Here is a 14,132-nt window from a genome sequence, read left to right as displayed (position 1 = left end):
TCCTGCCCGGCCCTCTCCCCTGGAGTGCTGCCTCTTCCGGGAAGCCTTTCCAGTTGCCTGCCAGGCAGTCCTTCCCAGACGGCCGGGCCCGGGAGGCCCCTACAAGGCCTCTCCCTCCAGCCTCCCGGCCTGAGGACGGCAGCCAGGGTCCCCAGGACCGGCTGGCACGTGCCTGGGTCAACACCGGAGAGGCCGGCAGGGTCCTCACATGCAGAGACCCTGGAGACAGCCACGGTCCCCGCGACACGGGGGCACATCTGGGCAGAGGCGTTAGCGGCCAGCACTTGAATCAGTTCTCTGATTCAAGATCCCAAATCCAGAGCAATTTGGTCAAAGTTGGCTAGAAGGTCATTTAGAAGAAGGTCCAGAATTCAAGCTCGGAGCTCCTGGTCCCTGGGGTCTACCCCGCCCCCACCCGCCCGCCCTCCCCCTCCAGCACTGGGCGTGGAAGCACAGACAGATCAGAGGGGCACACAGGCAGGCAGAGCGCAGAGGGAGGTGGGGGAGAGGGAGAGGGCACGGGTACTGGGAGGGCCGGCAGCTAGAGGACTGGACACAGGGAGGCGCAGGGCAGGGCGGGGGGTGGGGGAGGTGCAGGAGTCGGAAAGGCCAAGGGTAGGAGGAGATGGGCCAGACCTCGGGGCGGACACACAGGAGGCCTGGCTGAGGTCCTGGACCTGCCTCGTAAATGCTGCTCTGTGCCTGAGGATGGCCCAGGGGACCCGGAACCACGTCCCGACCCATGTCCCATGAGCTGACAGTCTCCAAAATGCTACCAGGAATTCACGGATGCTAACGGGGTGGCCTGAGCATGCAGGTGGGGGGCGGGCAGGCCACGCCGCCCCCGCGCTGGGGTACCTTTGAGCTCCTAACAGGGCCGTGCTTCTAAAAGTAGACTTTGGACATACAGAAGCCCACTGCAAGACCAAAGAGACAGAGTGAGGCCGTGAGACACGAACAGCGGGCGTGGAGCACGGAGACGGAGACACAGGACCGACAGGGTGACCACGGACGCACGACGGAGCTGGGAGGCCTGCGGGGCCTCCGTCGGCAGCACCCAGGGCCGAGGAGCACGGCAGGAGAGAGACGGTTAGTGCCGGAAGCCACGTGGACGACCACCACGTGCAGCCTTGCTAGGCCCCAAGCTTAGAACCAGGGACCCCTGGGCTCTGCAGACTGCGGAAGTCGGAGGGAGACCCCGTCCTGGGGCAAATGTACTGGGAGCAGGTGGGGGACGGGGCAAAGCCAGGCAGACGCCTTTGAGGAGGGACAGAGAACCAGGGCACCCCGAGCAGTAGAAGGGGAGGCTCAGGAGAGACGCGAGGGGCCGGGGCTGCCCAGGAAGGGCCAGGGCTTCCATGTGCTGGTGGCCACACTGGCCCCGGGACACAGAGGCGCGCCCGGGGGCCCCGCCACTCATTTCGTGGATGGAGACACAGGCCCGTCAAGGTAAGCACTAGGCCTCATGGCCCCAGGGACACGGATGGGCTGGGGCTGGGGCTGGGGCTGGGGCTGGGGCACCCCTTCCCAACAGCAAGTGACCTTGCAGGTGACACTCACCTTACCACTGATGTCACTGACGGCCACGTGGACAAAGATGGAGGCCTCTTCCATCCCCTCCAGGTACACGTGCCGATAGCCTGAAACAGCCGGGGTCATGCTCACCATGGCTCCTACCCACCCACGTCCCCCACACTCTACTTAAAGGTCCCAAAGCCCTGAATACAACCTGTGAGCCTGGTCCTGGGGCCGCTACCTCCTCCAGAAAGCCTACCAGGATTGCTCTCGCCTGCAGAGCAACCATCTTCTGGGGGCTAAGGGGCTCCGCAGCTGGTGCTACCATCCCCCACCCTGACCACAAAGTGCTGTGGCCTTGAACCCTCCTCCTCAGCTCCCTCGGTATCCCCAGGCCCACCCGTGGCAGAAGGCAACTCGCAGGAGGAAGCTGAGCCCCACCCTGTCCTGGCGTCCTCTGCTGGCCTGTGGGGGACGCGCTACGGGGGGCACTGGCCCAGGGCTCTGCCCTCCCCCACCCCCACTGGCCCCCTGCCCACCTGGCATCATGCTGCTGAAAGCCAGCGTCCTTTGGCCTATGAAGTCACGCCCAATGGGGTCATGGTCCCAGACGAGGAAGCGCACCAGCGCTATCTCAGGCATGTGCACCGTGAACACCAGGGTCTCCTCCCACATGGGGTTGAATCCTGGAGGCCACCAGGAGGAGGTGTCTGTCACCTTTGCCCCACCCCCACCTCTCAGACAGGCCAGTCCCATCCGCACCACAGCTCCAGCCTGGAGGCCACACGCCCTTTCCCAGCACCTCCTCCTAGGCTGGCCACCGGCTGAAAGAAGCAACACCGGAAGGCCAGGCGGCTGTCACTGGGCGTCCAGCCGAGGGGGCATCCTGGACAGTTACGTGGGTCACAGGCGGTGGCCCTCACCCTTCCCTTCCCGGTCAGACTGGTGTCAGCAGCACAGGAGCTGTGACGGGGTCTCCGGGCGCCCCCGGCCCTCCCGCGTCCTCACCGTTGTCGTCCACCACGCGCGTCTGCTCCTTGCTGCAGTCCACGGGGAGCCCAATGACCTCCACCTCCACGAAGGGGTCGATGATCTGGCGCAGAGTGCAGGGTGGCACCGGGGCCCAGGCCAACGGCCCGGCCCTCCCCGGCCCCCCAGGCCCTCCCTCCTACCTCCCCTCGGTCCCCCAGCATGGAGTCCCGCGGCTTGGGGAGCTGCTGTCCACTGATGATCCGAAGCACCAGCTGCTTCTTGAGCTGACCGGGCAAAGGGTCCTCGGAGTTGGGGTTGAAGACGCCTGAGGGGGGCCAGGGTGAGGCTGAGCAGGCAGGGCAAACCCACCACCGGCTCCCGGGGCAGCCCCAGTGTGTCCACTCCCTCCTCCACCCCATCCACTGGATGGGAGCCCCGGGTGCGGGAGGGGGAGGGGAGGCAGCCTTCCAGGGCAGGGGTGGGCGCGGGGGGCCGTAGGCCGGTCGCCTCTGCGGCCTCCCCGTGATGTGGGCCCAGCTCGCTCCTCCCACAGGTGGACCACGGGGGCTCAGTGCGAGGCCACACCGCCTCTGGGTGGGGGGGCCGGGTGCCCGGGGACAGGGTCCAGGGTGGGGGGCCCTGGGGCTGCGCACGTCGATAACTCGAAGAGGCCACTGCAGATAAACGCTGCACAGCGCAAGCCGAGAGGCCCGTGGGAGGACGGGTCGGGGTTACGACGGGAAGAAACCCACAGGTCGTTTTCGGCACATCGGGGAGAAAACTGAGGCGACCAAGAAGGGGGGGAAGCGCCGGGTGGACCTCACCCAGGGCGCCTCGCCCGGGGCCTCGCGGGGCAGCACGGGGAGGGCCGCAGATGCCCGGCAGGGTGGCGGCGCTTCCCTGTGCCCCAGCCTGACCCGCCAGCTGGCCTCGCCGTGGCCGCCCCCTGCCACCCCCGTGTCCCCGTCCTGGGGCCACAGCCTCACCCTGGCACATGCACTGGGGCTTGAGCACGTAGCCACAGCTGCCGTTGGCGCTGAACTTGGCCCGGTTCAGCTGGAGCATCCGCCCCTCCGACTGGTAGTTCAGGGCGACTGTGGGGAAGGATGTGAGGTGGCTGGCTCAGCACCCAGCCCGTGTGTCCCGCCCCGCCGCTTCCTGTGAGCCCGCGTCCACTACGTGAGCAGGGGCCCTGGGGCTCACGTCGGGCACGACCAGGGCCGTGCGTCCCGGCAGGACTTCCCGCAGAGCCGGCACAGCGGCCCCGCGCACCTGAGGAGCCTGGACGCGCACCTGTGTCTTTCCTGCCTTGCCCTGGGGTCCTAAGGCCCCCGCCCCAGCAGCCCCCACCCCGGCGCCATCCTGGTGAAGTTGGCTGGATGCCGCGAAGGTTCTCCAGAGCCAAGGGCAAGCGGAGAGGCCGCGGAGAACCCAGCTGCACCCCCTCGCCAGCCCGGCCGCCCCAGGCCCCGGCGCCCACCCATCTGGCAGCCGGTGTTCCAGAAGGGCTGCGGGTTGTAGTTGCTGGAATCCACTCGGTAGGAGGAGGGGTAGATGCGAGAGAGCTGGTGCTGGTTGAAGCGCAGGTACTGAGCCGGCTTCTGCTGCAGGATCTGCTGGGCCTTGGTCTCACTGAAGGAAGACACCTGCCAGCTGGACGCCACTGCCGGGTGAGACGGGCGGCGTCAGGGCACCGGGTCAGCCACCCCCCCAGGGCCCCGATTCCCCCACCCCCCAGGGGCCCCTCACCCTCCATCTCCACGTCGTGGATGCCCACGGACTTGGTGTATTTGACCAGGTCTGAGAGGGCCCGGGACAGCTTCACGGTCTTCTTCTGCCGGGTGGCCCTGCGGGAGGGGTGGGGTCAGGACCTGGGTCGCACGCCTCCCTGTTCAGGCTCCGGGGAGCGTCCCTCAGGCGTCCACTATGCCCCGTGTTCCAGGTGTCAGGACATGCGGCGGACGTGCTGAGAGGTGACACTGGGGGAGGGGGCAGGTGGCCGACCGCGACAGCTGCTACAGAAACGAGCACGGGGACCCGCGCTGGCCAGTCTGGTCCTGCACCCCGGGGTCCCTGCCCTGGGCCCCCACGGCCGCTCCCCACCGTGCGGGTCCCTGAGCCTGCGCATGTGACGCTGACCGTCGCCAGGACAAGGGTCCCAGCGCGTGCCGCCGCGCTGCCTCTTCGGGGGCCCGGCATGGAGGCAGGCACTGACCCTCGGCTCTGGCTGCCCTGGGCGTCCGGGCCCTCGTCCCCCTCCTCCACGCTGGCCGCCTTCTTCAGCTTGCTGCTCTTTTTCTGTGCAGAACCAGGGCAGAGTCAGGACTGCTGGAGCGCCAGGCCCAGCCGGGCTGTCTGCAGAGACCAGGACACTGCGAGGGAAGGGCCTGCAGCCCTGGGGTCCCGGCGCCCACCCTGCAGCCGGGCCTGCCCCCTCTGCAGTGCCCTGCTTGGCCCGGGCCCTGGGTGACCTGCACTCCGGGCGTCGACCATGGACCGGGGGAGGGCCATCGAGGCACCTGCTCCATCCAGCACCGACCAGGGCCTCAGGAATCCCAGAGGCCCTCGGTCCTGGAGGAGACCCCCCAGCTCTGGCTGGCGCACGTGGGGAGCCCGGCAGACCTTGCGCTTCGAGAAGCTGCGCGCGAGGAGCCGGCTGTTCTGTCTGCTGGTTCCGGCCTCCTCGGCCTGGGAGGAGAGACAGGCAGGGGGGCTGGGTTGGGATGGGCAGCTCCCCCCAGAGGCCCCAGGCCGCCTTCCTGGAAGGGAGGGAGATGGGAGGGGCGTGGAGGAAGTGTGCGGGGAGCGGAGGCCTGAGAACAGCGCTTGCTCGCGTGCCCGTATCAGCTCCCCACGATGTGCCGTTTGACACTCCTCCAGTGCCTAGTCTTGATTTCTTCCCATGGATGGTGACGGCCTAATAACTGCCGCTTGTGTGTCCGGAACATTCCTCGGCGTGCCCGCTTAGGTAATCCTCATACGGGGGTCCCGCAGCTCAGGAGTCCCCGCCTGCTTCTTGCAGCGGCAAAGCTATTACCTACTTAGACAACCCCCTGGGCTGTGGCCCTTACCGTTACCGTTTGCACTCGGGGCTACGGGGAGCCTCCTGCGGCTGCAGGACCAGCTTCTTCGCTGCTGTTTACAGAACATGCGCGTTGGCGGCTCCCCTCCTGCCCCCACCCGAGGGGCCCCCGGGCCTGTCCCTCCCCCCTCTGGGGCCGAGGCACAAAGCTCTCATCCATCCTGAAGCTCAGTCACACCTCTGGAGCGGCTGGGAGTCTGTGCCAGTGTCCCCGAGGTCCCTCGTCACAGCCGTCACCAGCCGCCCCCCAGCCCCTTCCACAGATGCCCCGCCCCCGCCCCCGAACTCTCCCAACTTTGCTCAGGACATGCCCACCAGGGCGGGAGCCGGCTTCGCAGCCGAGGTTCCCTGTCAAGGAGGGGCTTCAGCCAGGGGCACACACATCTGCACGTATCTGCACACGCACCCTGCGTGCACCCACGCGAGCTTGTGCGCACCCCCCCTGTGGGCGCCCCTGCACACACACGCCTCCCTCGGCCATGCCCCTGCCTGGCTCGCTGGCCTCACCCAGGAAATGAGCAGAACCGCCGAGCAGGGAGCATGGAGCTCAAGGGCGAGCTGCGAGGCCCCCCCAGGCCCGGCCAAGGAGGGCAGAGGGGTAGGGACAACCACGGGGCCACCCCCCACCCCCTCCTCCGCCCCCTGGGGAGTACTGTCTCCCACCCGCCGGCTGGCTGCCCGGAGGGGCGCTGGTCCAGAGCCCAAGGCGCAGCAACGGAGGCGCTCAGAAAACCCGCGAGCTGGCAGAGGTCGGGAAGCGGCGTTCACGGTGTGTCAGGAGCCGGCGGGGTTGACCCACCCCTTGGCTCTTTACACCCCGTGGTCACCCAGCACACGAGCACCCCTGAACCTGGCCACAAGTGCGGAGAGGCGCCTGCTGGCCCAGATCCTGGAGAAGTGCTGCGGCCACAGCCAGGATCTGCTGTCACCCACTCCCACCGCGCGCACCCCAAGCTCAGCAGGGGAGGCGGCACCCGCGTGCCGTCCTCGGGGGGTGTGGGAAGCCCCTCCCACCAGGACACAGCGCCTGACGGGCCTCGTGCTCGCAAAATGGGGTCTGCGGGGCCCACGGGCACCCTCCTGGCCCCGAGGCCAGCTGCCCCGCCCATCACAGCCCGCTCAGGGCGCCGGCTTTCGGGCCACTCAGCTCATGGCGCCACATCTCCAGCGTTTGCCGGCCCCTCCAGACGGCCCCACAACTGCTCAGCCGCACTGGCCCGGCCCCCATATGCTTCACGTCCGCCCTGACGGCCCCCACACTGTTCTCCCACAGAGGAACCTCCCAGAGCTCGGTGGCCCTTCCCTGTGCGGCTGGAGGGCCTCCGGGTGGGGGGCTGCACAGCTGCCCAGGATCACTCGGCTCTGAGAGCCTGGAGCCCCTCCCTGTCACCACCAGACCCCCCAGGCCACACCCAGGTCCTCTTCGGCAAGGAGCTGCAGGTGCCCGGGGGCTGCCAGCCCACTCCTGCCCACAGGCAGGGAGGGTGTGGGCTAGAGGAGCTGTCCGCAGGCCTCCAGGGGACAGGCTGTCAGCCACACACAGGGCAGCCCCTCCCTGGCCATCTGCCTGTGACAGGGTGACAGCTGGGGGTCCCTCGTGGTGAGAACTGGAACAGCCAAGTGTGAGCTCCTGGAGGACCCGGGGTGGAGATGTGCACCAGGGGCAGTGTGTGTGTATGCGTGCAGGTGTGTGTGTGTGTGCAGGTGTGTGTGTGTGTGAAGGTGTGTGCAGGTGTGTGTGTGTGGCCAGGTTTGGAGGGACAGGTGTGTGTGCATGCAGGTGTGTGTGTGTGCAGGTGTGTGCAGGTGTGTGTGTGTGGCCAGGTTTGGGGGGTCAGGTGTGTGTGCGTGCAGGTGTGTGTGTGCGTGCAGGTATGTGTGTGTGCAGGTGTGTGCAGGTGTGTGTGTGTGTAGCCAGGTGGGGGGGGTCAGGTGTGTGTGCGTGCAGGTATGTGTGTGTGCAGGTGTGTGTGTGCAGGTGTGTGTGTGTGTGCAGGTATGTGTCTGTGGCCAGGTGGGGGGGGCAGGTGTGTGTGTGTGCAGGTGTGTGTGTGCAGGTGTGTGCAGCTGTATGTGTGTGTGGCCAGGTTTGGGGGGGCAGGTGTGTGTGCGTGCAGGTGTGTGTGTGTGTGCAGGTATGTGTGTGTGGCCAGGTTGGGGGGGCCAGGTGTGTGTGTGTGCAGGTGTGTGTGCACAGCTATGCAGAAACCTCACGCTCCGGGCCCTCTCCCAGCTGCAGGCCGACCCCGCCTGCCTCGGGGCTCCCACCTTTTTGGCCTCTGCCGTGTGCCCGAGTTTGCCAGGCGGGGGCAGTGTGGACGCGGTGAAGTCACTGGGGTCTTCGCAGTCCCGAATCTTCGCCTCCTTCATTAGGGAATCCAGTTTCCTCTTGGCAATGTTTTCCACACGCTTCAGATTGGTGGAGGCCTGCAAGAGGCGGACGGCCAGCCCCTTGGCCTCAGTCCCCAGCTTGCGGGCAGCAGCGGGGACAGCGTCCGGTCTCGGGCAGGGCCAGCACCACTTCACGCTCACCCCACGTGAGCTCCAGCTCACGCCTGGAGCTGGCTCCAGGCTCGCTCCCACATCACCTTGCTGTGCGCCCCGGCATGTGATTTGTCCCGGGGCCTCAGACAGTGCCGAGCAGGCCCTGAGCCCAGGCCCATCTGATTCTAACACCTGTCTCCTTCAGGTGCACGATGCTGCCCGCCGGACCAAGTGGACCGCTCACCGGGCACCCGGCGGCCGCTCTGGGCTCTGAGAGCCGCTCAGCAGCTCAGGATCTGGGAACCCACCACCAGCCACCGTGCACCTCAAGGAGATGGATGGGGTGGGGACAGACCCCAGCGTGGCCCTGACCAACTGGAACCCTCCAGGCAGGGCCTGGGCCTTGGGCATCTGGGCACCCGCATGCCCAGCCAGGCTGGAGTGGGTGCAAGGTGGCCACCACAGACCGAGGGCTTACTATCACCCCTGGCCAGGCAGGGAAACCTGCTCCAGGGAAACCTGCAAACCCACCCAGAGCGGCAGGAATCCACTGCCTCAGGGCTTTCTAAAACAATTAGCCAGCCGCACAATTATTTTCCCATCCGATGGCCCCTCAGGGACAAATAATACCTTGGCGGTACCCAGAAGAGGGAAGAGGCTAATTAGAGAGTCCCCACCCCCGCCCCCGCCTGCCCCTCGGCTGCTCAAAGCCCTTGTGGACTCCTCAGCCTCCCAGCATTGCCCCTGGTCCCAGCGACTCTCTGAGAAGAGGTGACAGCCGCTAGCTGGGAACTCGGGGTTCGTGCCCTGTGTGGAGGGCTGGGCAGGGGGGTGCCCAGCAGCCTGGCAGCTTTGCAAATCACCCTCAGAATCTGCCCCCTGCCCCTCTTTCCCTGCCACCTCCCTTCTACGAGGCTTGAGCTGGCTGTTCAGGTCTGCAGCTCCCCCGCCCCCCAAAGCCCCCCACCCCCACTCACATCCCGTTGAGGAGCTTGCAGTCCTCATCGATCTCGTCTGCACTGTCCTCATCAGACACCTCGCCCTCCTCAGCGTCCTCGCTGATGTTGGCTGGGAGCTTCTTGCCCTGGGGGAGGAGGTGGACCTCGGCAGGGGCCCTGTGGGAAGTGCTGGGGGGCCGGCACCCACAGGAGCAGCAGCAAAGCGTAGGAGCCTTTCCCAAGCTTGCTTGTGGCTCTCAGGCCGGGGGCAGGGCCAGCCCACCCATCCTTGCGGCAGCGGCGTGGGAGGGACATGCCCGGGTGTGATGCCAAAGGCCCCAAGTTGATTGACAGCCACGGGGAGAAGGAGGCCAGGTCAGGGGCAGGGCTTGCCCTGTGGCCCCTCAAATCTAGCGCAGATGGCGCGGAACCCCAGCAGGGCCTTGCCCTTGACCTGACTGCAGGTTAGAGGTCGGAGGTCGGAGGCTCAGCAGGACGCTGGCCCCAGGGGGGTAGGCAGGGCTCACCTTCACCAGGATCTTGCCCTTGAGCATCTGTGGAGAGGGTAGCGTGGTGGCATCCTCGCTGCTAACTGATGACAAGTCCAGTTTGTCCCCAAGGATGTCGGTCAGATACTGGGCCATCTTCTTCTGCTGGACGACACTGCAGTGGTTCTCGATGGACAGAATCACTGGATACCTGTGGCCCCGAGAGGGAAGGAGCAGAATAAGGCCAGGGGAAGGCTAGGTCTCACCTATGTAGGACTGCAGGTCACCTGCACCACTGGATGAGGAGGAATCTTCACAGGAGCCCAGGATAGACGGGGCTGCCAGCCACTCTGGGAAGGGGCCCACCAATGGCTTTCAAAAGCAAGAGAGTGTGGGGGAAAGGAGCTGGGAGACCTTAGGGATGGGTAACGGAGGCATGTACTTCTTCTCCCAATAAGAAAATAACAAAGGCGAACAGAAACTCCAGGAAAAACAAAAGGAAACGTTCAAGCAAGTCATGGTTTGAAAATGACGTGGGGGACCTCCCTGGTGGTCCAGGGTTAGGGCTCTGCCCTTGCACTGCAGGGAGCCCAGGGTTAGGGTTAGTCCCCCTCTGGTGGGGGAACGAAGATCCCACAAGCCACAGAGCACGGCCAAAAAAAAATGGTGTGGACTACACCGAGGTGCAATGGATAGACTGTGAGAGAGATAATCCCATTCACCGAGATACTGCAGACGCTGTCCTGTGCGTGGCCCTGGGGCCCAATAAGGAGGGAGACATAGCCTGGTACACACCATCGGGGGAACGTCATTATTACCTACGTGGTGCAGAGTGGGGAGTGCAGAGTGGGGAGTGCAGCGGGCGGACTTTCATGGTAAGTTCTTCAGTTGTTAATTTCTTTAGTCACGTGCACATTTACTTGGATTTTTGCCAAAAGGCAACATAATCCCTTTAGAAAATGTAAATGACCCAGACCTAGAGGTCAGAAACTAGAGCAGGAGGGGGGCGAGTCCTGCGCCGCGAGAGGCACGGCCTGGGGCAAAGGTCCGCCCCGCCCCATCTCCCAGTCAGGGCGCCGAGGCCTGGGGGAGGACCTTGTGCCCACAGAGATTATGCTGGCATGGGAGATGCAAGCCCCGTCCTGAGACCCCAGCAGGAGACCTGTGTGTCCCAGCCCCCCTGCCCTGAGACGCCCCCTCACCTGCAATTCCAGAGGCCAGAAGGCCCTGCAGAGATCCCTCCCTCCCACTCCCTTCCAAGACACAGCCTGTGCCAGGTCCTCCCAGGGGGGCAACTCTGTTTCTACTTCTTAAATCAGTCTCGCTTCCCCTGCCCCCTCCTTCACTCTCACCCGCGAGCCTCACTGAGCTGAGACTCGAGGGTAGCAGTGTGGGGAGGCCGTCTTCTATTCCCAGAAACTAAACTGGATTTTGTTCAACAGTGTCTCTAGCCGTTCTGAGTGATGCAAGTTGAGTCTGGACACAGAGTAACTTCTTAAGAGCAATTAGTGCCACCACTGTGGAAGGCCTCTGACACCAGGTGTCTGTGGCCCGGAGCCGCTGACACACACGCCCTGCCTGGCCCAGCGGCTGCTCCTGCGTCCACCGCCTTCCCTCTCCTCTGCCCCTGCCCTGCCCCCACCCTCAACAAGAAACCAGCCGCCAAAAGGCTGCACTGCTCCGCAGAAAGGATGTACTGGAGGGGCAGGATGAGGCCCTTGAGCCCCTCCCCCCCCCCGGGCCAGCCCCCCCCCCCCCCCATCCCAGCCACTCACTCGCTCTTGACAAAGGCGTATTTGTTGATGGTTTCAATGACGTCTTTGAAGAGGATCTTGGAGGTCAGAGTGTAGCCATGGTGCACAATGGGCTCCCCGTCAGGCCCATCCCAGCAGTCCACTGCAGGCACACGAGCATGAGTGGGTGCCAGGGCCCGGACCACCACTGCCCAGAGACCCCCAGCCCATGGACGCTAACCGGAGGCGGTCCTCCTGCGCCGCAGTTAACACCAGGAGAGACGTATCCCGGCCCCGGCCAGGCAGAGGGCACGAACCGTGCCCAGGGACTCCAGAGGGCTCCTCGGGGCCACCCCGCCCTCCCACAGGAGACATCAGCCCACGGCCTAGGCCCGGCCCCTGGGGCCGAGGGGCGTGCTGGGTCCCAGAGCCCCAGCACTCACCCTCCACGCAGCGGCAGCCGGACTGCAGGACCCAGGCGTACATGTCCACCCTCGACTGGGACATGAGCTGGTCGCCCACGAGGTAGGTGTTGTGAGACGAGGTGATGAAATAGTGGCTCAGCGGCCACGTCATGTCCTGGTGTACGCGGTGGTGCTCCGGGTTGAAGATGTCGCCAGCGGGGCTCCGAGTGTAGTTGGTGAAACCTGCTGGGGGGGCGTGGTGGGGGCAAGGGGCTCAGCCCCGTGTGCCAGCCCCGCCGTGGGCTCATCTCGGGACCGCCCGCCCCCGTGCCGCGTGGACCCCTCCGCACCCCGCTGATCCGGCAGCGCAGCTGGGCCGGCGTGGCGCCCACTCACCGTCAATGCCCATGGTCCCCTTACTCTTGTTCTCCGGGCAGGGCTCAAACTGCTCGATGATGTCACGGCAGCTCTCGAGGGTCACGCCCGTCATCTAGGCCAGAGCAGGGGCTTGAGGCCAGGCTGGCCCATCTCCGGCCCCACCGCGGGCCGCCTCCCGCACGGGCGCTGACCACGCGAGGCTGAGGCCCTGGTCCCTGCGGCTGCTCCCCCGATTGGGGACTCACTGGCCACCCCCAGTGGCATGAGACTTGGGACTCAGGGACCAGCAGACTCCAGAGGGTCCCCTGGGTTTGGAGGAGCTGGCGCTGACCAAGGACCCTTGGCATCATCAGCCGGGCCACCCGCCACCGCTGCTGTGTTAGGGGTCTCGAGGGCTGTGGACCAGGGCGGGCTGGCAGGGAACGAGGCCTGCTGTGAGAAGGACCACGTCCCACCTTGGAGGAGCCCAGGGAGCTCACCTGGCCCCTCCTGTCGCCTCCCCAAGTCCCTCGCAAGAAAGCTGTGCGTGGCAGCCGAGCCCAAGGTGGCCTTGCCCATTGGTGGACCCGTGTGTCAGAGGCTGAGTGATTTCCCAGGGCCCCACACTGCAGCCCCCGGGAGCCTCCCACTCCCAGAGGCAGGCCCACCAGCAGGGCTACCTGGACGTCCCCAGGAATGTGGGGATGGGTGTGTAGTAGGGGGAGGGGGCAAATGGGGTCAGAGCTTGGAGCAGCTGTGGACCCAGGAGGCCCAGAGTCAGGGGCCAGGGCTCAAACCCCCCAGCCGGTGGATAGTTTGGGCCGCAGACGGTAAGAAGAGCTCTGGAGAGCTTAGGGCGAAGGTCAGGGAGCAACGGGTCAGTTCTACCCATCCCAGCCCGGGCCGCGTTCCCTCCCTCCACCCCTGTCGGAACAGCGGCCCCTCAGCCTCACTCGGGCGCTGCCCACGGTAGCCGCACCCACGCCGTCTGCGGTCCGAGCCCCCCTGTGGCAGCGCTGTCCCCTCAGGGGGTGGCCTTCCCCCCCCCCAACCCGGGCCTGGGAGGAGGGGTCCAGACCCCTGAGCCAGGCGGGGAGCACTCGGCCTCTCAGGACGGATGGGGCGCCTGGGGCCGGGGACAGTAGAGGCAGGCACACCCTGCTGGCACCCAGAAGCACCTGCACGTCTGCTGGACAAATGTTGGAGTGAGTTGGCAGTGGGCCCAGAGCCCTGGGGGTGGGAGCCGGCCAGACCCACGAGGCTGGACCAGGCCTGAAGGCTAGGCCAAGGGACCTAGGCCAGAAGATGCTCGACGCCAATGTCGGGGCCGGGGTCAAGCACGGGCTCCCCTCTGGGAGCTCCGGGGGGGCCACGGTCAGGGCTGAGCCCCTCTCCCTCCCCACCGGCTTGGAGGCTGTGGCCCGAGCCAGGAACCGAGGCAGGTGCAGTAAGGGGGCCTCAAATGCCAGACTGGTGCCCACACTTCCCCAAGCTCTCAGCCACACTGTGGACGGGCTCAAATGCCCCGGGAGGCCGTGGTGAGGCCGCAGCCGCCAGGAGCCCGGCTCCTGCCGGGGACGCTCACCTTCTGCTCCACCTCTAGAAAGCGCTGCAGGTCGGCGGCGTCCAGGTGGTCTTTGTGCTCGCTGTAGGCCAGCATGAGCAGGTAGAGGTCCCGGCGGGTGGACATCATCTTGTAGAAGGCACAGAACTCCTCGAAGCCCAGTGTCCCCTGGTGGTCGTCTGTGTCTGCTTCCTGTAACGCAAGGCCTCCGGGTCCCCTCACATCCCACCCAGGGCCTCAGCCGCGAGGGTACCTCCAAGCTCCCCATCCCTCAGTCAAGCCTGAGTCGAATCACCCCTCCCGCTTCCAGCACCACTGCCCACGCCACGGGCTCACGATTGCTCCCCAAGCCTAGCAGCGGCGTCCTCACTGGGCTCCCCCTCGCCTCTCCCGCCAAGAAGCCACCGAGTGACCCGTTAACACAGCTCTCACCCCACCTCCCCCTTTCCGAGCCTTCCCAGGTCAACCTGCAACTGAACCCAGCAAAGTCACCCCACCCTGGAGAAACACCCCACCCTGCAGCCAACAACACCCCCCCAGGAGCTAATGCCTACGCTGGGCTGTGATCTGTAACTAGGGTTGGCCGTCCATTGAC

The 14,132-nt window shown here is 65.9% G+C and overlaps 1 protein-coding gene across 1 annotated transcript in view; it reads right to left on the bottom strand.

The window, feature by feature from the left end:
• Positions 1-14,132, bottom strand: part of PLCH2 (phospholipase C eta 2) — a 65,374-nt gene that overhangs the window by 2,446 nt on the left and 48,796 nt on the right. The window contains exons 6-21 of the mRNA XM_067729971.1: positions 13,559-13,729; positions 12,013-12,106; positions 11,656-11,859; positions 11,255-11,375; positions 9,519-9,690; positions 9,028-9,137; positions 8,298-8,489; positions 7,838-8,252; positions 4,703-4,785; positions 4,237-4,334; positions 3,968-4,150; positions 3,474-3,581; positions 2,688-2,812; positions 2,524-2,608; positions 2,055-2,201; positions 1,561-1,640 (exon numbers count right to left, since the gene is read on the bottom strand). Of these exons, the coding sequence (XP_067586072.1) occupies positions 1,561-1,640; positions 2,055-2,201; positions 2,524-2,608; positions 2,688-2,812; positions 3,474-3,581; positions 3,968-4,150; positions 4,237-4,334; positions 4,703-4,785; positions 7,838-8,252; positions 8,298-8,489; positions 9,028-9,137; positions 9,519-9,690; positions 11,255-11,375; positions 11,656-11,859; positions 12,013-12,106; positions 13,559-13,729 (2,388 nt within the window). The remainder of the gene's footprint in view (positions 1-1,560; positions 1,641-2,054; positions 2,202-2,523; positions 2,609-2,687; positions 2,813-3,473; positions 3,582-3,967; positions 4,151-4,236; positions 4,335-4,702; positions 4,786-7,837; positions 8,253-8,297; positions 8,490-9,027; positions 9,138-9,518; positions 9,691-11,254; positions 11,376-11,655; positions 11,860-12,012; positions 12,107-13,558; positions 13,730-14,132) is intronic.

This window comes from Pseudorca crassidens, chromosome 2, assembly GCF_039906515.1.
Source record: "Pseudorca crassidens isolate mPseCra1 chromosome 2, mPseCra1.hap1, whole genome shotgun sequence".
Classification (NCBI taxonomy): Eukaryota; Metazoa; Chordata; class Mammalia; order Artiodactyla; family Delphinidae; genus Pseudorca; species Pseudorca crassidens.
Note: the sequence above shows the minus strand (reverse complement) of the source record. Positions and strands in the feature narration are given on the sequence as shown.